We start from the raw sequence: 22,764 nt of genomic DNA on the forward strand, positions 1-22,764 counted from the left end.
TACGTCATGCCGAGGCGTGCTGCCTAGCAGTTGGTAGGCCGCGGGGTTCATTTCTTGCGAGCACGGGCACTCGGCTGGCGAGTTTGACGGTGGCTCTAAAAATTAGTCGTTGAACCGTTCGCTCGCCGCCATCTTGGAGCTTTTACTAGGTAAGTTGCAGTGGTACAGGGGACGAAGGGCGGAGCTATGTGTGCCTTTGGCTCTCCTAGGGCTTTCATTGGTTCGCGATGTGATGTCACTAATATCCACCCGCTCCCCGAGATCTGCCTCGGCGTTACAGCCAATTGCGGTTCTCCTCTTCGCTGCTGGCGGTTCACGCCCCTTAACTGACGTCGACGAGTCTATATAAGCGCTGGCGCATCGCTCAGTCCGCCATTCCAGGCTGCGTCGACAGGTATGTTCGTGTAAGAGCGTGTTACAAATGAGTTTCCCCTTCCCCCATCCCCCACCTACATCGTGTCCTTCGCCGCCATTTCGTGCCCTTGTTGTTTTCTGTTTCCCCTCAGCCGCCATTACATTATCTTTATTGTTGAACTTCGATTGTCTGCCCTATGCTTAATATTCCTCTCTTATTCCCTCACAGGTGTCACTGTCTCCATGAATATTCTGGGTCCTCTCAACGTTTCAACAATCACTTGGACAATAGTCAGAGAATAATAAGCTCAGGAAACAGCAGCAGGTTCCCTCTCTGGATGAGACTGAAGATCATTGCCTCAGGAAGCCTCATCACTTACATCATATTTTGCCCCCTCCCCTTATACCATTGTGCCGCTTTTTATAAAAAAAAGAAAAACAAACCCCAAAGCAAATAAGGGTGCTATAGTATCTAGATTAATGGTAAATGTGAATGAAGGCCAAATAATTTGTCTTTCCATGTGAAAGATCACCCTATATTCTTATACCCGTCCTACTCACATATATTTTTTTTCTACCATCGTTACTTTAAAACGAGGACATATTGGGTGGTTTCCACCACTGAGTAAAGATAACGCCCTTTATAAGATGGCAGCCACAGCTCTTTTCATGTGGCTGCAAAGCAAAGGCACATTGTCCGCTTAAAGGATATATGACCCCTCCCCCCCAGCACTTTTTTCTTTTTCTTCCATTTTTAGCCCAATACCTACGTACGACGCACAGGAGCAGAGTTTTGGATAGTAAGTGTTACTTTTCAAACGACCTTGGAAAAAGATTTTTCTACCTCCCTTCCTGACGTCTGTTCCCTTTAAAAACAGCATCAGAAAAACCCAACCAAAAACCCCCAAACAATCCATGGTGGGTTGTACTAATTTGAGCTCCCATGTTCTATTTATTTTTTAATTTTTATTAATTTTTTTCAAAATTTCTAGTTGATACAAATAATTTTGGATGAGTAATTTTGAAATATGGTGTCACAGATTTTCATGGCTATCTGAATCGAATCAAGGCAAGACTAAAGCTGCAGAGAAATAATTTCACCCCCTTTTCGGTCCGTCAATTACATATATGTAATATATGGCATGCATTTCTACATTGATCCATCAGTCTTTTTTGACTGATCTGTTTAGGCATCCATGCAATATAGTGCAATCTTTTAGATTCATAGGAGGGCTTCGTTAGGCGTTTATGAGCCACAGATGATTAGCTTTTGATGCAAAAAAAAAAAAAAATGAGCTCCCATACTAGAGATGGCGTTTGGGAGCTTTGCCCTTTAAAGCTAATGCTTCATCTCTGTGTGGGAGACAGCGTCCTGGAGGAGTATAGTGTGCGTTGTAGCTTCTCTGGAGAAGGCAGTCTGACAGATCCATGAGCAATCTGTACATAAAGATTGCAGGGAGAGAAGTTGCAGAGTGGTCTCCTAAGCAAGGATGGCAGGCTCCAGGCAGGAGGACTATAGAAGGCAGATCTCATTAATGGACAATAAGCCATGGTATATATCTGGAAGTTTATTTTTCCTTTGTTCCTCCCTGCTCATTCAACTTCTCTGTTTTGGCTCTACATCCATATTACTGCAGTAACTTACTTTGCAGTCCTCAAGGAATTAATGTTTACACAGCAGTGAGCTCCAATTATTTTACACTGGTGGCAGCTGTGACAAGAGAATTGCATGCAATCTAGCAATAAAGATTGCCAACCTACTAGCCCACTGAAACTGGCACCCTTGCAGTGTAGTGATACCAACTAATGACTGTCTTAGGCCATATTAGTAGTAATTGTTATCTTTGTACGTGTAATTTTGTATCATCTGTATATCTGTCTAATGTTCGTGCTATTTAAAACGATAGGATTTGAATTTTTTTTTTTTTTTTTAAATCATGTTTGGCATTTCAGAATACTTATTTTCAACCAAATATTGCCACAACACACTTCATCTTTTCCATAAATTTGGAATTCTATGTAGAATTTAATTTGCTCAATGTATGTAGCAAATATGTTTTCAATGTAATGCTATGAACAAATAATTTTATTATCTAAACATCTAGAACTGTATTAGTTCATTTTTTTATATAGTTAAATATTTTTTCCCAATTTGTTTTTTTAAATCTATCGCAATTCATCTAGTCAGCCAAAATGGCTGCCTTGCTTGTTGTTTTAATCTCCAGCATGTTCCAGCATCAAAATGGCTTCTGTCCCTCCTTTGTTTCCACCCCAGGCAGGCAAGCTGTACTGCAGAGGGTTGGCTTTTCCGCTCAATTCCTGGGACCGCCCTCCTTTCATCTACAGATGTCCTCCACTCAGCCAGACTGCTTAAAATAACACAGGAGGAAAGAGGGAGGGGGGTTAATAGAGGCTAGACAGTGAAAACGATGGTTTATAACCAACTGCGTAACAATTCTTTCTTTATCTCTGCAGATCTGCAGCAAACTGTAAAGCTACAAATTACCATATTAATTATTTTAGAAAAATGTCCATGCACGTAGGTGGCAATAGTATTAGTATGTAATGTCAAACAGTTACTTTACTGCTTTTTAAAAAAAATATTTTTTTTTTACTTTTTTTAAATGGCTCAAATGTATTTCTATTTTTATTCCTCATAATCAATTTAGTCTATCATAGTCACTACTGACCAACCTATTGCATTTTTTTTATATACCATCTGGATTGTTTTCTTGAATTTTTCAAGTAAACGTCTTTTTCAAATCCATCACTTTCTTTGTATTTAAGGTATGTTTTATAAACCTAGCTCTTACGTGATCGTAAATCGGCAAAGACTAGGTTCGAAATGCACTTGATGTTGGTATGCTTGAGGCGTGTGTGTGTGTGGCTCTAGGATTACATACATAACATTTAGCTTTAGAAATGATTGAAGGCTTGCGAGAGTACATATTTTTATTCAACCAACTTTTTGCAGAAAGCCTTTTTTTTTTTTTTTTTTTTTTTTTTTTTGATACATTGAAATCTTTTTGTGTTTAGATAAAATAAAATACTGAGCTTATTACCACACTGTTTAGGCTAAAGTCTTAAACCGATTTAATATCTTGTTTTGAATATGCCTTGTAGGTATTTGCGCGGCTAACGTAAGTGGGCTCACGGAAAGGGGGATTCTACCTTTTATGAAGAGGAATACCAGTTTTACATACTTTCAACGCAGTCTGTGGATAGGGCACAGCATAATTCCCTGACCTCCCCCAAAGTCTTGCAAGCAGTCCATGGTGTTTGGCATTTTCCAAAGATCTAACTTATTTTGGAGTCTTTAAAATGGCTGATACCATGTTTAGTTTTTGTTTTGTTTTTTATTTTATTTACATCCCTACACTTTTACTAAGCTTTTAATAAGGTAATATTGATTTACAGTGTAGATCACATGAATCGTGGCCCTCAGATATACATAAACTATAACATTTTCTAGCATATGAAGTGCACCCAATCGGTTAGCTACTCCGCCACCGAATTCATAATTTACCTGTATTTTAGGCAGGCTTTGGGCCTTTTGGCTCTATTTTGCGCTTAGTATTTTGCTAAGGAATGTATTTAAGTTCATAATGTATATTTATTCTAAGGAGCTAATTTTTTCACCATATAGGGTAGGTTTCTCTGTTAGCATTTCTTTGCCACATACACTGGCAGGCAACCTGGAGCCAGTGTCCAGTCACTTGGTGTTGATGGGTCACTCTCTGTTGGCGTGAGTATGATTGCTTTTAGCACAGTGCCCCCCCGTTACAGATCCCATCGTTGTGTAATGAAGGGAATAGAGGATGATGCAGAAAGCCCGATGAGTCCTGCTCAAGGATTGGTAAGCAAACCCTCCTGGCATGTGTGTGTGTTTATATACACACCATGCCCATCTTTCTACTCATAAACTTGTGCAACATTTAGTTGAACAATTTTATTTTTTTAAGTGCATGCTAATAACGCAGGCACATAAATACATACATATACATACATGCATGCTGACGTCTATGTGCTTCCGCAAATTCAACATGTATTGGGTGTTGGTTTAAATGTTCTGTGCGTGTTTGTGTAGGTGGTAATACTTGGTCGCTTTGGTATGACTGTTCTGTGCGTGCCGGTGTTTGCATAGGTGGTCACCTATTACACTTCGTCATACATCTTAAAATAAGTTCTTACGTCCACTATATTCATGCACATTATATAGGAACTCTGCGCAAGTTAGTGTGTGTGTGTATATATGTGTGTGTGTGTGTGTGTGTGTGTATATATATCTATATATCTATATCACATACACAATGGGGTCAATCCTATTCGGCAACTAAAGAATAGCGCCGGGAATTAGCTCCCGACGCTATTCAATTCAGCTAAAGTTAAGTCGGCGATGTCCCGTTCTCGCCGACTTAACAGGTAGTTTTGTCGGGAGAACGGACATTCTCCGACTTTACTACCCGGCGCGAGGCTGATTCCCGACAGAATCAGCCTCGCGCCGGCCACGAGGCAGCACTTTTGTCGGGTTTCTTCTCTCATCCCCCGGGGATGAGAGAAGAATTCCCGACAATTGCGGGCAACTAGTAGCAGAATTGAATAGCGTCGGGCGCTAATTCCCGGCGCTATTATTTAGTTGCCGAATAGAATTGACCCCTATGTGTGTGTGTTTCCTGAATTCTGCAGTTACAGTACAGGTTTAAAGGGTGCCCATGCTTGAGCCCAGATGGTTCTGTACTAATTAAGTTACCTCTGCTCAAGCATGGATATCCTTAAAACTTGTACTGGTGGAGTTTAGGAGACTATTACACTACAGCAGTGATGGCTAACCTTGACACTCCAGCTGTTGTTGAACTACACATCCCAGCATGCCCTGCATCAGTTTTAGCATGGCCAAATAACAAAACTGTAGCAGGGCATGCTGGGATATGTAGTTCAACAACAGCTGGAGTGTCAAGGTTAGCCATCACTGCACTACATTGTAGGGCTAAGTGAAATGATGTGTGCTAATGTGTCACAAAAGTCGGGACATAAATAAAGGATGATAATATGCTGTGAAAGGTAAATAGTTTTTAACAGACATTGTCTGCAGGCTTGTGAATTGCTAAATGTGTGTGCTGTTTGCCAGCTGAGTCCATGGTTTTTAAGTCATGTGTATGTGTGTATTCACCAGTCTCTGTGAGTAACGATCCTGGAAACAGACTTTGCCTTTTATTGTGAAGAGATGGGAGGAGACTTAGTCATTTCACAGTCTCCCTGACTCCACCTAGCACAGCAAAAAGCCTACATTTTGCCAGTGTCAACGTGTAAAGCAAGGAATGGACTTCTCGGCAAGATCGGCTGAAGGGTCCTCGCCGTCAGTCCTGCCAAAGATCAGGCACTACTTCTGCCAGGCTTGTGTTTGCATACAGCAATCATCAACATTTAATTGCAGCAGGCCAAAACATTCTTATTGAGTAATTCAGAAAAAAAATATTAAGTAAACTGTTTATATGTCATCCTTATGTTTTAGTTATGTGCTGAGGCACGTAATTCCCTTTTATTGGTTCACATTTTATGATCGGCAAAATCAGTGCTGGTGGCTGCCAATCACATTGATAATTATTTGAATTGGTGCTGGACCACTAACCCAGGGCACCCCTGCTAGTGTCGCAATGCACCCCGGGGGGCCACGGCACCCAATTTGGGAGCTCAATGTCTATACATTATCCGCAGGTCCTTTTTTTTTTTTTTTTTTTTCAATATGGGGACCTTGCTTCTTTTCATTTAATTTGTCGTGTGTATAAATATATATATATATATATATATATATATATATATATATATATATATATATATATATATAGCTCTTTATAAAAGAATTATATAATAATGCATATATTTTTTAAGTTATGTTCTATCGGCGTTACACCCATGCCAGAAACATAAACGATGCCTACATAAGTATTCTCTGCAGCTTTATGAACTTGACCAGGCCATGCCAAGCAGTGACCCATTTATCAGCCATGCCAAGTAGTGACTTGCTTTTCAGAGTACATCATTTATTTACCATCCGTCTAGCCCTGTGGTTCTCAAACTTAGTCCTCAAGAACCCGTACAGTTCACATTCCTCTATGATCCATCTGGGGGACGCTGCGTCATGACCTCTAGGTTAGAGTGTGCAAACTGTCTCGTTTTAAAAATCCACAGGTGACCTGGAAAACATGAACTGTGGGGTCCTGAGGACTGAGCCTGAGAACCTGTGGACTAGACAACTTTACGGCATAAAACAAAAATCTGTCATAGCATACAACTGCATTCAAAACCACTTTTTTTTCTTTTTCTTTGCAAGACAGTGCACTGTCATCATTTGGCATAACATATTTTTTTCCCCCACAATGGTTTCTTTTTAGAATTATATTCTCCCCCCCCCCCCCCCCCCCTCATAAAATGTGACCTCTGAGGAAGGACAAGGTGTTCCATTAACCGTTTTTATTTATAAACTTAAAAAAGTTTTTAAAACCGAGGCCTCACAACATATTTTAGTATCTTGCCACAATCATTGAATCACAAGCTGCTGTAACTTACCTAATACTGGTGGAAATGTCTGATGGCTTCATTCATTTTCAGTGTCATCAATGTGCGCTGTAGTGCATTGTTCATTACCCCTCTTAACTAGAGCTGTAGTACATGTCCTAACTGGAGCTGTAGTGCATGTTCATTATTCCCTAGCTTGATTAGAATTATTATTATAGGTCTGTGATCATTATAATTTGCAGGCTATATGCTGATAAAGCCAATGTAAGCCATTGTAATGATCTTTCCTAAAAATGTGACATTTCAAGGAAAGTCAAATGACTCCCAGTGGCTATAGCTCCACACAGTATGTATATCATATAATATTGATCTATGATATACTATAATAAAGAGGCTTGCAGTTTCCAAATTTGGGTTTTGTCATATTGAACTAGTAAGATGTTAGGGGATGACCACTTTGGTCAAATTTCCAGAAAGAAAACAGTAAACCTCACTTTGCTGCATAATAAATAATGAGATTTCCACTGGCAGCTTCCTAGCGTTCCTAACGGTAACCGTAACCCCCAGATACAGTTATGCAACTTATTTGTTTATTAACATTTTCATCTCTAGTGCAGCAAGTTCTATTGCGCTTTACAATTGGAAACAACAGTGATGAAACAAAACTGGGTAATAACAAACAGTCCTAGATGTAGGAAGGCCCTGCCCGCAAGCTTACAATCCATAGGACTTGGTTAAAAGCAGTAAATTCATCCATCACTTTAGTGCTTGCGCATCTTACCTTGGAGTAAACCTATCGCTGAACACCTTGCGCTGCATAAAGGCTGATCAGTAAAATATCAATGTACTGCGCTTGAGCACTGATTTCCATTACCGGTGGCTTAAATTAAATGATTGTGGCAAAGGCAAGATATACATAAATCTAGCCTTAAAGTGCATACAAGAGCAATATCACCATTGTGAGGTCATCACCATTGCTTTCATCAGGGTTTCTCAACCTGACCCTTAAGTATCCCAAGGTCATGTTTAAAATATTCTAATAGTAATGTTTAAATTAATTGGCTTGATTGTACCTGTAATTGGCCCATATTTTTATCCTCCAAACATGCGGCGGGACGTAATGGAGTCCAAAATCGCCGGAGGTGCGGGATGCCGGATAATCTGACTTATTTTAAAGGGGCAATCACTTACAAGGCATGGTTTTGCCAAGATTGTCCGTCATCCTGCACCTCTGGCGATCTCGGACTCCATTAGGTCCCGTTGATGATCTCTTTGGGGCCCAGAGCTTAGAAACCACCTATTGTTAACATTGGCCAAACATTCAGTTATCACAAATATTGAATGTTACAATTAAAAGAAAACACGCAGATAAAGACACCTGTGTTTTTTTAGTGACCTACAAGGTAGTCAAATGAAGGTCTGCATGGCTTACCCCAACATATCCTTGTGTAAACACAATGCAACCTGCGCTAAGTGTATCACTGAATTCTCACTCCCCTTCTTTTCCCCAGTTCACTAACACTATGGGGTCGGGACCTATAGACCCACACGAGCTCTTGAAGGGGCTAGAATGTTTCTTGGGGCAAGATGGAGAAGTGAAAGCACTTAATGGAATGGCAAAAATTTTCAAGTAGGTGTATTTAACATCAGTTGTGTTTTTGTTTATTTATACTCATCCTCGTTTATCCTTTCAGCCATATTGCACACACTCCTCTCTGTTTCAAACTATGACATCTCAAACTCTTACTCTTTCCTTAGCTTGATGAAAGAGTCTAGAAAAATGGTGAGCTGGTGTATCTACTTAAACATCGTCCTCCAAACGAATTCCCCCGAAGTTCTCGCCAAGTGAGTTCCAGACGCAATTAAAATCTGATTTTAAACTCCTTTAAAACCTTTTCAGTTATTCTTTTGTTGACATACGCCCCTTTTTAGTTAGGAAAATTATTTTGCATTTGGTGGTTTTGGGCTGTGAGGTTTTTCTCCTTCATCCACTAGGGGACACTGGAGCATACAGTGGGAATAGACGGGTGGATAATTAGAGCCTGGCACTTTAATTTTTTTTTTCAGGAAGTGTGGCTGGCTTCTCTAGGGCCCTCATTCCGAGTTGTTCGCTCGCTAGCTGCTTTTAGCAGCATTGCAAACGCTAGGCCGCCGCCCTTTGCGAGTGTATCTTAGCTTAGCAGAATAGCAAACAAAAGGTTAGCAGATCTGCTACTAAATAATTCCTTGCAGTTTGAGTAGCTCCAGACCTACTCCTAGATGGCGATCAGCTCAGTCCATTTAGTTCCTGGTTTGACGTCACAAACACGCCCTGCGTTCGGCCAGCCACTCCCCTGTTTCTCCAGCCACTCCTGCGTTTTTACCTGGCACGCCTGCATTTTTTAGCACACTCCCTGAAAACGGCCAGTTTCCGCCCAGAAACACCCACTTCCTGTCAATCACACTACGATCACTCTAGCGTTGGAAAAACGTTGCTCGAGCTTGTGTAAATCTCCAAAGTTTTGTGTTAAATTACTTAGCGCATGCGCGCTGCGTACCATGCGAATGCACATTTTCCACCTAATCGCTGCGTTGCGAAAAACGTCAACGAGCGAACAACTCGCAATGAGCACCTATATTCCTCCAAGCCCAGTTTAGATTAGTGCTTCAAGAAGGCAGGTGCTATAAGGGCGGTCTCCAGCCCTTTTTACATTTTACTTTATTTGTTTGCTTGATCTTCACTGAAGACTTCAACAGGCAGGCTGTATGCAGATGCAGTCTGTCTGCAACAGAGAGAGCCTCCGAGGGGACCCATCACTGCTTTTTAAAAATCTAAGTAATGATTTATAATGAAGAAGAAGAATAATAATAATGTCTACTTGAGCTCAAGTGAAATATTAACTGAAGGCTCAAAATTACCAATATTTAACATCAGTGTAGTGTCAGGAAGTCTTAAAATCCAGGTGTCTCTGAAATTGCCAGCTGCTGGAACGTTACCGTCCTGCAGTCGCCCAGTGGTAATTTCTGCTAGTCGTCAGATGCGACCATGCCAGGGAGAGACCAGCCTTGTGTGGTCACGTGGTTAAATGGCAACATTGGAGTTGTGTAGAAGTAGGTCTTAGTGAAAGGTTACTGTGATTTTTGAGTGAAGGTTAAAGATCATCAGAGAATAATAGTTACTTTCTCAGTCAGTCACTAGGGGACACTGGAAGCAGCTGAAGATACTGGGGCATAGACGATAGCTATAGGGAACATGGCACTCTAAATGTATTAAGTGTACAAGGCTCCTCCCCCCCCCTCACCAATCAGCCCTGAATTTTTAGAATTAATACTTTTGACTGGTGGTTAGATGTTCGTTCCTATATTTTTCAGGTTTATTCGGGTTGGCGGGTACAAGCTGCTGAACAGTTGGCTAACGTATGCCCGAACCGGTAACAACAGCCCACTGCTCCACCAGATTCTTCTAACACTTCAACATTTACCTCTGACTGTGGATCACTTAAAAGAGGTATAAAAATAAAACAAACCCCTCAAACTGTAAAATATGTGTGTTTACCACAGTGAGGGTGTTGAATAAAGTAATATAATAATAGCTATAATTGTTGAGCACACACAAAAAGCTCCTAACATCATGTGTTCTGTAACCCACTTTCTGGTTTTGTCTTTACAGAATAACACAGCAAAACTAGTCAAGCAACTGAGCAAATCCAGTGAAGATGAAGGTAAGATGTACTCTATTTATATTGTTTTCATAGGTGTACACTCATACACCATTACAGTAGCCCTAACCCTAATCGGCACTCAATGTACCGGGACTAGCAGGCGCCTATCCCAGCTATGTACCTGGAGGTGGCAGAGGCAGTGATGTTGGGTAGTTCTCCAATCCAACACCACCACGTCACCAGCCGACCCCCATGTTACACACCCCCCAGGGAGACGATGCACATTAATTTGATTGGTTTAGTACCTTGAATAGTTCTCTGTCCTTAAAGTATGGCACATGCTTAATGTTATGTTTACCTATTTGCTTATGGGGTCTTGTTAAACTTTTTCCTTTAGAGCTTCGGAAGTTAGCGGGGATTTTGGTCAGTGACTGGATGGCAGTTATCCGAACCCAGAGCAACCTTATTCCTGCAGGTGAGAGAGTGTAATGATGATGTATTTGGTAATCGCTGAAAGAATAAATATATATACATTGTCGGTTCTATTGAGTTTTGTCGTCATGTGTCCAGACTGGTCTAACAGCATCTTATGTCATGCTCTTATCATAGAAAAGGAGAAAAAGAAGAAGAAAGAGGATACAAAAGGGCGATCGCCCGTTCATGATAAAACCACTGAGGCAAAAGTGGAGTCCCGCATAGAAGATCAAGGCGATAGGAAGCGGGAGAAGCCCAAGATTCAGCGCACTACAGCCCCAAGCCATGCAAAGTTCAGGTCTACCGGTGAGGGAGTACCACCACGAACGTTTGTCTGGTTTCTTACTCCGTCTGTCTTCTATCTTATTAACACTTGGTCCTCTGACAGGTCTTGAAGTTGAAGCACCATCACTTGCCCCCATCAAGAAACCAGCAGCACCTGTTCCAGTAATATCTGACAAATACTTGAAACCCGTCCCTGTAAAGAGGCAGAGGTAGGGGGGAGACCTTTTGATTTTGTGTTTAGTTGATCTGTTACCTACACATAGGAAGGCAGCTTGTTGGCTAATCATTTTCACACCATCAACTCACTAAGAGATTACAATGTGGCTGGGGCATTGGCAGCATCAGTCCCATTAAACATCGTTGTCCATCTGCAGAATGACTTTGCCGGGGGGGGGGGGGGGGGGGGGACATTGGCGTTTCTATAATGGGTGCTATGTGTGCGGTCTAAAGGGGGCCAACATCACACACATTGCACCAATAGTTTAATACTTTCTTCTCTGGAGTCCCGCGTTGGGCACTGCAGCCACGGCGAAAATCTCCATGTTTCCAGAGACCTGCACATGCGCAGTAGACTTCAGTGCAATGCTGGAGAATACTGTGCCGTGCGGAGGAGGGGGCCCACCCGGAGTCTGCACAGGGGCCCCCTCCTCTGTTAAAACGCCCCTGCCTATTGCAAAGTGTTTTTGCTGAGCCTATAGAGAGTTTTGTCTTGAAACAACTATAGGATTTCAGGCTCGGATGTATCTTCACAGTTCCTTGCTCACTTGTGTTGAATAGATTATTTGTGTCAACTGGATGTATCTTTCTATAATTCATAGCCTGGTGGTTATAGCTCATATACTCCTTTTTATCCTACCAGTTCGGTTCCAGCTCCCAGTGACGCAGCTCCTGCTGAAAAGAAATACAAACCTCTCAATACTACACCAAATACTGCCAAGGAGATCAAAGTCAAGATCATTCCTCCACAACGTATGTACCTCAAGTCTCCAATGTTTCTGTCTTCTTGTGTCTATAACAGAGTGGTTCTTCATTGTACATATGTTCCTGTCCAATGATTCTGTTCTTCTAAGATATCCCCCTCGGTTCAATTCTGAAGTCACTGTACAAGTAGATGATGCTCACTAGCTGTGTCGCTAGTCATCACCAGTGTTTTTATTCTGTTTATTTAAATTATCCTCTTTTGTAATTTACACTCTTCTTTGCAATCGTCGTCTTGTGCACTTTATAATCTGTAGCCTTTTCTCTCTGCAGCCATGGAAAGTTTAGGGTTCCTCGATGCACTCAATTCTGCCCCTATACCTGGAATAAAAATTAAAAAGAAGAAGAAAGCAGTTTCTCCAACTAATAACAAGGTAAGCTGATGCAGGTCATACTTTATTGTATTCTGTTAATACCACTATTCATATTATAGAGGTCCGTATGCTTCTTAGTCATAATTCTACTGTCATTCTTCTCCCTGCAGTCTAGTCCATTTGATATCAAGTCTCAAGGAGAGACGAACAGCGCCACTAAACCACCTTCACCGGAACAAGAAGCCCCAGTTGAGGGAATGGACGTGGAGAGACCAGGAACTCCAGTTCCCGCTGTTGAGGTTCCGGAACCCATGGAAAGTAAGATTCTTATCTTCTACCTTCTTACACTGTTGTTTGGAACATGTCTTTTATATACCTACAAGTTAGTAGATTAGTAACCCACAATTTATTAACGTAAAAAGATTTATACATTAGCACGTAGATAAATACATATTTTCTACTTCAAAAAGACAAGTTAATATCATAAATACTGAACAATAATGTCTCAGTATTTAGTGGAATTCCTCTTGTAGATAATGCCCACTCCAAAAAGGGCCTGTTGGCTAAAGTAATTGTTGTGTAGCTGAAAGTCGGTGACTTGAAGGCCAGCAATTGTGTAGTATCAGATTTAATTACCACTTTTGTCAAGCATTTATGCTGCTATGGCTAAATATATTCAGTGCAGGTGAGTGCATGTCTTAATGGCTTTTCCAGGCTGCAGGATTAACTTGTATAGGTAATACATGAGCAGTTGGAGAGCACAGACCGACTTCCAATGTAATGGTGCTGCGCTATACTCAACCCTACTGCCCTTTTCCACTAGCTCAAAAAACACGGGTAAATGCACGGGGGCGCGCATTTACCCGTGTTTTTGGCAAGTGGAAAAGGGTCAACCCGGATCAAGTGACCCGTGAATCCTACCCGGCTATTTACCTGGGTAGGACACGGGAATGATCCGGGTAGGGTTCTAGTGTAAACGGGAGCCGTGTCGATGCGACACGGCTCCCGTTTACACTGTATGGAAGGGCGGCGCTGGGAGATCATGTGATCTCCCTGCGCCGCCCCTGCCGCGTCACTAGAAGCGTCACCAACCCAGCATATGATGGGAAAGGGGACGAGCACGGGTCGCAGCAGGGGGCAGCTCCCGTGTCAGGCTCCCGGCTGCGACCCGTGATCGTAAGTGGAAAAGGGGTATTAGTCTCAATGGGCACATGCTGGATAGATGCTGGGGGGTAGAGGAAGAACGCTACCTGTAGCTGTCACTTGGGTTAACCCTATGCTCAATCTCCCTAATCCCACAAGTCTCTAGTCAAAGCAGATAGCATATGGGGAAGATTCTGTCATTTGTTACCCCAGCTGCAGTCCACATTAGGCAAGCACAGCAGCTCCTTGGTCCCATTGCAGCATAGCAGGCATCTCCACTAAGCTCAGTATAGGTAAAAACCAGCAATCACAGCAAAGTGAGCACTGATGTAGTGGGGCCCTAGATGGCTGTAAAAAGTCCTAACTGGTTTCTCCATCCTTGTTGTGCGATGGTTTCATCAGAGGGTGGTGGTTCTATAGTTATGTGATTTTTTATTTTTTTTATTTCTATTTTGGTTTTGCAGCATCTGCTCCAGCTACTGCACCAACCGAAGTCAAACCCAGTGAACCAGAAGCCCCGCAATTGACCAAAAAGGGGAAAAAGAGAAAAACAGTCAGCTGGCCTGACGAGAGCCACCTTCGGGAGTACTTCTACTTTGAGTTGGACGAAACGGAAAGAGGTAATTGGTCTTGCAGCAAATGTCTGTCCTTGCGACATAGCGTGCCTCAGTCTGCATGTAAGTGCCTAACTGGCCTATCTCTGTCCATTCATAGTCAATGTAAATAAGATCAAGGACTTTGGTGAAGCCGCCAAACGAGACATGCTAATGGACCGTCAAGCTTTTGAAAACCACCGTCGACTTAGTCATGATGCCATGGAAGAAGTCATACCCTGGGTAGCTCCACGGCCCCTGCTCCTCCCCGGAGCCCTTGTTCAAGTTGGCACCAACAGCACTGAGAAGCACACGCAAGCAGAGCGGGAGATGGGTATTCTTCAGGAAATCTTTCTGTCTAAAGAGAGGTGAGAATGGGCACGATTCAGCTGTATTCAATGGGCAGCTGTGCAGACTAGAGACTTTGTTCTGCGTAGACTGGATGGATATTAAGACTAGTAATTGCAATGTCATTATTTAAAACCATTCTGTTACCCACTACAGCGTTCCTGATACTCCACATGAACCGGACCCTGAGCCATATGAGCCGTCACCCCCAAAACTTATACCACTTGACGAGGTAAGTTAGTCACTGCTCACAGAACTCTTATAAAGTGATACTGCCACTGTTGACATCTCCCTGACCTGCTCTGGAAGTTCGTCAGATGGTGAAAGACAGTTGGCAATTGGCTGCCTTGGTGTTTGTTCTTAGCTAATACAGTCCTCTGCCAGTATCTCCAACTACTTACTCTTTCCAACTGGTAAATGGAGCTACTGCATAAAAAGCTTTCTGATCCTCACTAAATGTCCCAGCCTTCTGTGCTAATAGTAAAAGAGTAGCATGTGCCCTCCTGTTGTACTCCAATACGTCCCATTACTTCGGTACAGTGCCTCAACTGACTCCTCTTCCTCTCTGTTGCTGATTTTCTTCTTCAGGGTCCATACTCTCTACAGGGATTGCCATGGGGTGGTTGGAGAGGACCGGGTACGAAAATACTAACCATCACCTACGTTTGTTTTTCTCTTCTGAATCTTAGGATTGTTCCATGGATGATAGTGCATATGTTGAAACCATGGACCAGAGTGGGGCTTCTCAGTCTCCAGACTTGTCTGGTGGTGCTAAATTGCCTCCTGTGCTTGCAAACTTAATGGGCAGTGTGGGAAATCCGAAGGCACAAGCTAACCCATTGCCAGGCACCATGCAAGAGATCCTGACCTCCATTATGGTGAGTACTGTATATAGTATATGGAGTGTGTGATATATATGCAGTGTCCCGCGTGTTAGCTTTGTAGTATGTATACATATACTAGGACACCATGCGTAATACCACCAGTTCTTACTCGCACTAGTTTGAGGTGAGTGTGGTATTGTCACTTTCTGTTGAGTAATGATATTGTTGTCTTTCAGGGTGCCCAGAGTAATGCAAACCCAGAGGACCTGATGAAGCAACCCGATTTTTCTGATAAAATGAAACAACTACTTGGAACACTACAGAGTCAGAACCAGCCGCCACCACCAGGACCAGGCAAGTGTCTTTTTCAGAATGGCTTGGTGCTAATCTTTACCTATGCATTTCTCCTTTATGAGGGTAATTTTGTTGTATTTAGGTTTAAATTTCACATTGTGTCATCGTTCTGGTTTCGATCTGTGCTTTTCAGCTATGTAGTATTATCACAAGGCACATTTTTTTTTTTTCCTTGTCTTGGGATACACAAACCAGCTCTATGGATAGAATTATATTTAATGTAGAGAACTGAGCAGTGGCACTGACAGGCCAACCGACACAAGTAACTGTCTGATGGCATAAAGTTATGGCTGAGAAGTACCAAAAAAAAAGTAAATACTTTCATATATATATATATACATACATACATACATACATACATACATACATACAGTTGTGCTCATAAGTTTACATACCCTAGCAGAATTTGTGATTTTCTGCCCATTTGTCAGAGAATATGAATGATAACTCACAAACTTTTCTTTCACTCATGGTTAGTGGTTGGGTGAAGCCATTTATTGTCAAACAACTGTGTTTACTCTTTTTAAATCATAATGACAACAGAAACTACCCAAATGACCTTGATCAAAAGTTTACATACCCTGGAGATTTTGGCCTGATAACATGCACACAAGTTGACACAAACGGGTTTGAATGGCTACTAAAGGTAACCATCCCCACCTGTGATCTGTTTGCTTGTAATCAGTATGTGTGTGTGTGTGTGTGTGTGTGTGTGTGTGTGTGTGTGTGTAAAAGGTCAGTGAGTTTCTGGACTCCTGAAAGACCCTTGCATCTTTCATCCAGTGCTGCACTGATGTGTCTGGATTCTGAGTCATGGGGAAAGCAAAAGAATTGTCAAAGGATCTGTGGGAAAAGGTAATTGAACTGTATAAAACAGGAAAGGGATATAAAAAGATATCCAAGCAATTGAGAATGCCAATCAGCAGTGTTAAAACTATAATTAAGAAGTGGAAAATGAGGGATTCTGTGGAAACCAAATCACGGTCAGGTAGACCAACAAAAATTTCAGCCACAACTGCCAGGAAAATTTTTCGGGATGCAAAGAAAAATCCACAAATAACTTAAGCTGAAATACAGGACTCTCTGAAATAAGTGGTGTGGTTGTTTCAAGATGCACAATAAGGAGGCATTTGAAGAAAAATGGGCTGCATGGTCGAGTCGCCAGAAGAAGGCCATTACTACGCAAATGCCACAAAGCATCCCGCTTACAATACTCCAAACAGCACAGAGACGAGCCTCAAAACTTCTGGAACAAAGTCATTTGGAGTGATGAGACCAAAATTTAACTTTTTGGCCACAACCATCAACGTTCCATTTGGAGAGGAGTCAACAAGGCCTATGATGAAAGGTACACCATTCCTACTGTGAAACACGGAGGTGGATCGCTGATGTTTTGGGGATGTGTGAGCTACAAAGGCACTGGAAACCTGGTCAAAATTGATGGCAAGATGAATGCAGCATGTTATCGGAAAATACTGGAGGAAAATTTGCACTTATCAGCCCGGAAGCTGCACATGGGACGTACTTGGACGTTCCAACATCACAATGATCCAAAACACAAGGCCAAGTCGACCTGTCATTGGCTACAGCAGAATAAAGTGAAGGTTCTGGAGTGGCCATCTCAGTCTCCTGACCTCAATATCATTGAGCCACTCTGGGGAGATCTCAAATGTGCAGTTCATGCAAGACAGGCCAAGAATTTACAGGAACTGGAGGCTTTTTGCCAAGAAGAATGGGCAGCTTTACCATCTGAGAAAATAAAGAGCCTCATCCACAACTACCACAAAAGACTTCAATCTGTCATCGATGTTAAAGGGGGCAATACACTGTATTAAGAACTGGGGTATGTAAACTTTTGATCAGCATCATTTGGGTAGTTTCTGTTGTCATTATGATTTAAAAAGAGTAAACACAGTTGCTTGACAATAAATGGCTTCACCCAACCACTAACCATGAGTGAGAGAGAAGTTTGAGTTATCATTCATATTCTCTGACAAATGGCCAGAAAATCACAAATTCTGCTAGGGTATGTAAACTTATGAGCACAAGTGTGTGTGTGTGTGTATATATATCAAGTGAAATGTCTATTCAGATACATACCTGCTGTGTGTTTATAATCATTATCTCCACTTTCTCACAGTTGGACCTGGATTACCCGTACCAGTGCCTGCCAACAATGGCTTTCCGCCACCAGTACCAAAAAACCCACCCCAGCAGCCGCCACCACAACACTACCCTCCACCGGGACCTGCTGGGCCATACCCAGGTAATTACTTTCTACCCGAGTTTGTTTGCTTTCTTGGTGTGGTGGGCATTTAATATCTGCAAGGTGTTGGGTCATGGTGTGCTGACGCACACATTACCGTTATGGCAGACCGCCTCCATGGGATGCAAGGCAAAATTTGCGATCTTGGTGAGCACATCATAGTCTGTGCGTGGAATTGAATTGCACCCCTGTAAGGATAAAAGGAGAGTTATGATAGACTTACCCTTGTTAACTCTTTTTTCGAAGTTCATATGGTCCATAGGGAACATTGGGGGTTGTGGATAAGAATCTGGACACCAAACAGTTAAAGCTTTCAGCTGTCCCAGAATGCACTGCTCCTCTCCTCTATAACCCCGCCTCCATGCACACTTGCACAGGCAATAATTTTTGTTAGCTAGCTCAAAGCAGAGAGAAAAAAAAGATTTTAGGCATATAAGAACACCTTCTCACAGGAGAAAGGAACCAGAAGCCAATGCTGCAAGAACACAGAGCGGCCAGGTGCGTTAGGGTAGGCACCCTGTGGACCCTATGAACTTAGAAGAAATAGGTGGGAAATCAGCAGTAGATTGGCGCCCAGGGCTGGGGGAGGGGCTACAGGTCAAGACCAGTGCCATGCCAGCACCGCGGTCTGTCTCCCTAGACACATTGCAGACTGTGATTTAGATGTGGGACCCTCTTACCTGCCCCCTGTTGCTGGGCACGCAGTCGGGTCCCTACAGCAAGCGGTGTTAGTCACAGTGTGCGTACCCTGCCGCAAGTTCTCGTCTGAGGCTCTGGCCAAGTGGGAGTTTCAGCACCAGCAAAGGGGGGTGGGGGGGGGTTTGATGGAGCTGCAGTGCTGAATCATACGGACTTGCAGCGCTGACAGCCCTGAGAGAAAAAAAAATCACTATAGTAAAAAATACAAAGCTTTGATGCTGCTACACCCCAGTCACGGTGCACCTGCTTTCTGCGGGCACCAACTGAAAATTGATTGCCTGTGCATGGAGGCGGGGTTATAGAGGAGAGGAGCCATGCATTCTGAGACAGCTGAAAGATTTAACTGTTTGTTGCCTGGATTCTCATCCACCACTACAACCCCAAAGTTCCCTGTGGAACCTATGAACCCTGATGAAGAAATTGATCACGTTTGATACAGTAGTAACTGAATACTTAACAATAATTATTTTCCCCCTTCTGGGAGAAACCTGGTCTTGAGATACAGCTGAAAACGGATAGGGGCACTACTCTTTATTAGGCCACACCCCATCACAGCATACACTCACAAATTGCGCCCCTCCTCATGAACCCACAATTTGTGTCCGTGAGCTCCCTGTACTGCCCATTCCAGTAGGAAGGTGGCAGGATGCGGGAGAGGCGCCTTCTCTTCTGGGTGTGTGCAGCTCTTATGATAGTGTCAGCTGTAAATGCTTTCCATTTATTTGTTTTGGGGCCTTGGGGGTCCACGGCAGGGCAACAGGAGTATACAGTAATACACTGTGTGAAATACATTTAATAAACAGAATACCCAGCTCCTGCGATCAGGTTCAGGGTATACAGGGGATGGAGAGTTCAGATTGTAAGGTTTCTTACAGTGCCAAAACTGTTGGCTGAGCCTTCTATACTTTAGTTCCAGTCCCACAATAGGATGAAAGGGAAACCAGATTTATGGGGATATTCAATTTGCCCCGAAGAGACATCGGGAGTAAAAACCCCCGATGTTTCTTCGGGTGCTGCGGTCGGACTATTTGATTAGCTCGGCCGATAACAAGTGCATTTACACCCGTAAACACACTGGTTCAGTGAGACCTGTGTGTTTTTGGGTGAAATGACCCCGTTTTTGGATGAAAACGGGGCTGTTATCGGGGACTTTGCTTTGCCTACCGTAGGCAGATGAAACAAAATCCCAGATAAGCCGCAGCACGCGCCGGCTTATCGGGGCTAATTAGATAGCCCCCGGCAGCGATACATTACCGACTTGCTGTCGGGGTAATTGAATATCCCAGTTAGTTTGGGTGGAGCAGATTATCTAAGAACTAGCTTTCGCTAACAGTGTTACAGGCGCACATGGCAGAATTTAAAACCATAATCTAAATATCTGATCTTTTAATATCCCAATGATTCTGATTATAAAAGGTATAGGTATGCTCAGTATTGATGTTAGGAAGAGGAAAACATGGCCAAGAAGCTGACTAAGTCTAAAAACGTATTTTCTACTTTTGCAGGTCCACATGGACCACCGGGTGGTCCACGAATGATGGGTCCACCTCCTCCCCAACGTGACAGTTACTGGGAACCCCCACCCAATGATATGGGAGGTGAACACCATGAAAATATGAGAGGTAGAGGTGGTGGAATGAGAGGAGACAGAGGATATCCACCTCCATTCCACAGGAGCAGAGGTGGCCGAGGAGGTGACCCAGGATACAGAGGACGAGGTGGAAGAGGAGGAGACAGGGGGCATCCTGGAAGAGGAAGGGATGGACCTCATGGCATGGAACATAGGGGTTATGGTGAACATAGAAATCACGGTGGAGAGCATAGAGGACCTGTGCATGGTGGAGGTAAGGGTCCAGGAAGTGGTGCACACTTTATGGGGTATACAGTGGGTTTTGTGGGTGGGGTGTTTTACCCCAGTTATTGACTTCTACCTCTGTGTTTCAGATATGTCTTGCCGCCCTGTGTGTCGTCACTTTATGATGAAAGGAAACTGTCGATACGAAGATGGTTGTGCCTTCTACCACCCGGGCATTAATGGGCCCCCTCTGCGTTAATCACCAAAGGCCATTTTAAACAGTGTTTACCAGGAAGAAAACGAACAAACCATTTGAAGATTTTTGTTGGATTTTTTTTTCTTTTTTTATTATGGCTTCTGTGAGGCCTACATCTCTCCCTCTGCATGAACAATTTTGAGGAAGGAGAAAATAATTCCATCTGCCTCACTTTTGACTTACTTGAATACTAACAAGCCCTACATAGACATTGCAGGGTGGTCTTGGAATTCTTATTTATTCCGTTGCTGATAAACTAAGAGGGAGAGAAATGTACATTTAGTCCCTCGTACGAAGGATCAACAAATTAGGTGGAAGCCAAGAGGGCTGCGGAAGATCTATTGCGACCTAAAAAAAACCACTGCACGAGTACAGAAGACAAGCACGGTGCAATGAGATGAGACCTCTCGTTTTTTGAGGCGTCTTTATCTTCTCGCTGTCCCCATGCTACTATTCCCATCTCGTTTGATTTCACAGTGACTTTGTCCCTCCAACTCATTTCTGTGCTTCCAACATTTGTCATTCTGGCCTTTGCCAAAACCGTCTATTCCTACGTTGAGTTCCTGAAAACACTAAATCTGTACTATGTGGCTCAGTGTTGTCTTCTGCTGTGCCAACTAATCTCATTTTGATGGGTTCCATCGTAACTTTATAGAACAGTGTGCCGCAAATTCAGTATGATACTCACTGATTTACCCTTACACTAATGTGGAGATCTCCCCCCGAAGCTTGCATTGTGGTGGACTAGCTACTGGTGTTGGAAACCACTGAATTTGTTTTTGTTTTGGGTTTGTTTTTTATTTTAATATATATAATAGTAAACTGTATAACGATGCTGAGCATCTGTACAATGTATATACAGTGGAAATGCTGCTCTGTTTAGTGATGCAGCGTATATAGAGATAATGAACATGCTAAGTATTTATACTGTTGCAGCACACAAGCAAGGAGTTATTGCTGTTAATCAGAATACATTGCCGTTCCAATACCACTTCAGTACAGTTTTTGTCATTACACCCAAAAGTATATTTAAATACAGTATTACCAGGGCAAACGCTGATCTTTGTATTCATTGACATCCACAGGATGGGGGAAAGGGCTCCCGAGTCCTATTCTGTAAACTTGTTTTCTGTGAAAACTGTCCAAGAATATATTGAGTTTCTTTTAATTGTTACTTACTTTTTATGGGTCCCCTGAGGGATTCCTAGAATCTTTATTTTTTTTTTTTTTGTACACTTTGTAAATGATGATAAATAAACCCAGTGCGAAGGTGAATTGGTCTTTATTCTGTTCTTTTGATTCACTTACAGGTTGGAAGTAGTTTGTGGAAGCATCACTTTTGCCAGAAATCCCAGTTTAAGCCCATGAAGGCTTGTGTTGGGCACAAAAGCACAGCCGCTACGTCTTGTGTAAATGCCTCCTGTCGTCTTCTCTGAGTTGCTGCTGTGTCTGAAGACACAGCTTCAGGTCATCTGCTTGAACGTCAGCCATCTGTGTAACCCTTTAGGATGGCCGGTGTTTTCACGCTTCTGGGGCTAATGAAGCTGCGTCACTCCGTATGCGCAGAAAATGAGGCCTGTTTTCTGAAATGCCAACGGTTGCCGCTCTTTCCCTGCCTCCAGACAGCTTGAACATGTCAGTCATGCTGCAGCTTAGGGGCCAATGCAACTATTGCCACAGACACAGATCTGCACATGTGCAGATCAATAAACCTCAAAGATGTTCCTAAACAATCCGTTTTGTATACATCTCTGAATTAAGCCCTATGTCCTTCCCTTTACATGGATCCACAAAGAATAAGGCCAGGTTACAAGGTAGACTATCGGCTGTTATATCGTTCCAAAGTGGCATTATATATTGACCATATCGCACAGTGTGTACCAGCGATTGTGTGCTTCTGTCTGTTGTCAGTGGGGTCATGCAG

At 42.8% G+C, this 22,764-nt stretch overlaps 1 protein-coding gene across 2 annotated transcripts; it reads left to right on the forward strand.

Annotated features, from left to right (window-relative positions):
- Position 1: 1 nt before the first annotated feature.
- PPP1R10 (protein phosphatase 1 regulatory subunit 10) lies at positions 2-22,115 on the forward strand. Of its 2 annotated transcripts, none has more exons than XM_063938006.1 (20): positions 2-149; positions 584-1,154; positions 8,382-8,500; positions 8,629-8,715; positions 10,222-10,357; positions 10,520-10,571; positions 10,909-10,986; positions 11,121-11,291; positions 11,374-11,479; positions 12,130-12,239; positions 12,522-12,622; positions 12,733-12,880; positions 14,170-14,325; positions 14,420-14,666; positions 14,803-14,878; positions 15,336-15,524; positions 15,707-15,824; positions 17,965-18,090; positions 20,295-20,633; positions 20,734-22,115. In XM_063938006.1, the coding sequence occupies exons 3-20, from the start codon at positions 8,394-8,396 to the stop codon at positions 20,841-20,843; spliced, it is 2,457 nt and encodes an 818-aa protein (XP_063794076.1). In that variant the 5' UTR covers positions 2-149; positions 584-1,154; positions 8,382-8,393; the 3' UTR covers positions 20,844-22,115. The 2 variants fall into 2 exon arrangements, with proteins under 2 accessions (XP_063794076.1, XP_063794077.1); XM_063938007.1 differs by lacking the exon at positions 2-149 and adding an exon at positions 227-394.
- Positions 22,116-22,764: the final 649 nt, after the last annotated feature.

Source organism: Pseudophryne corroboree, chromosome 8 (assembly GCF_028390025.1).
Source record: "Pseudophryne corroboree isolate aPseCor3 chromosome 8, aPseCor3.hap2, whole genome shotgun sequence".
Lineage (NCBI taxonomy): Eukaryota > Metazoa > Chordata > Amphibia > Anura > Myobatrachidae > Pseudophryne > Pseudophryne corroboree.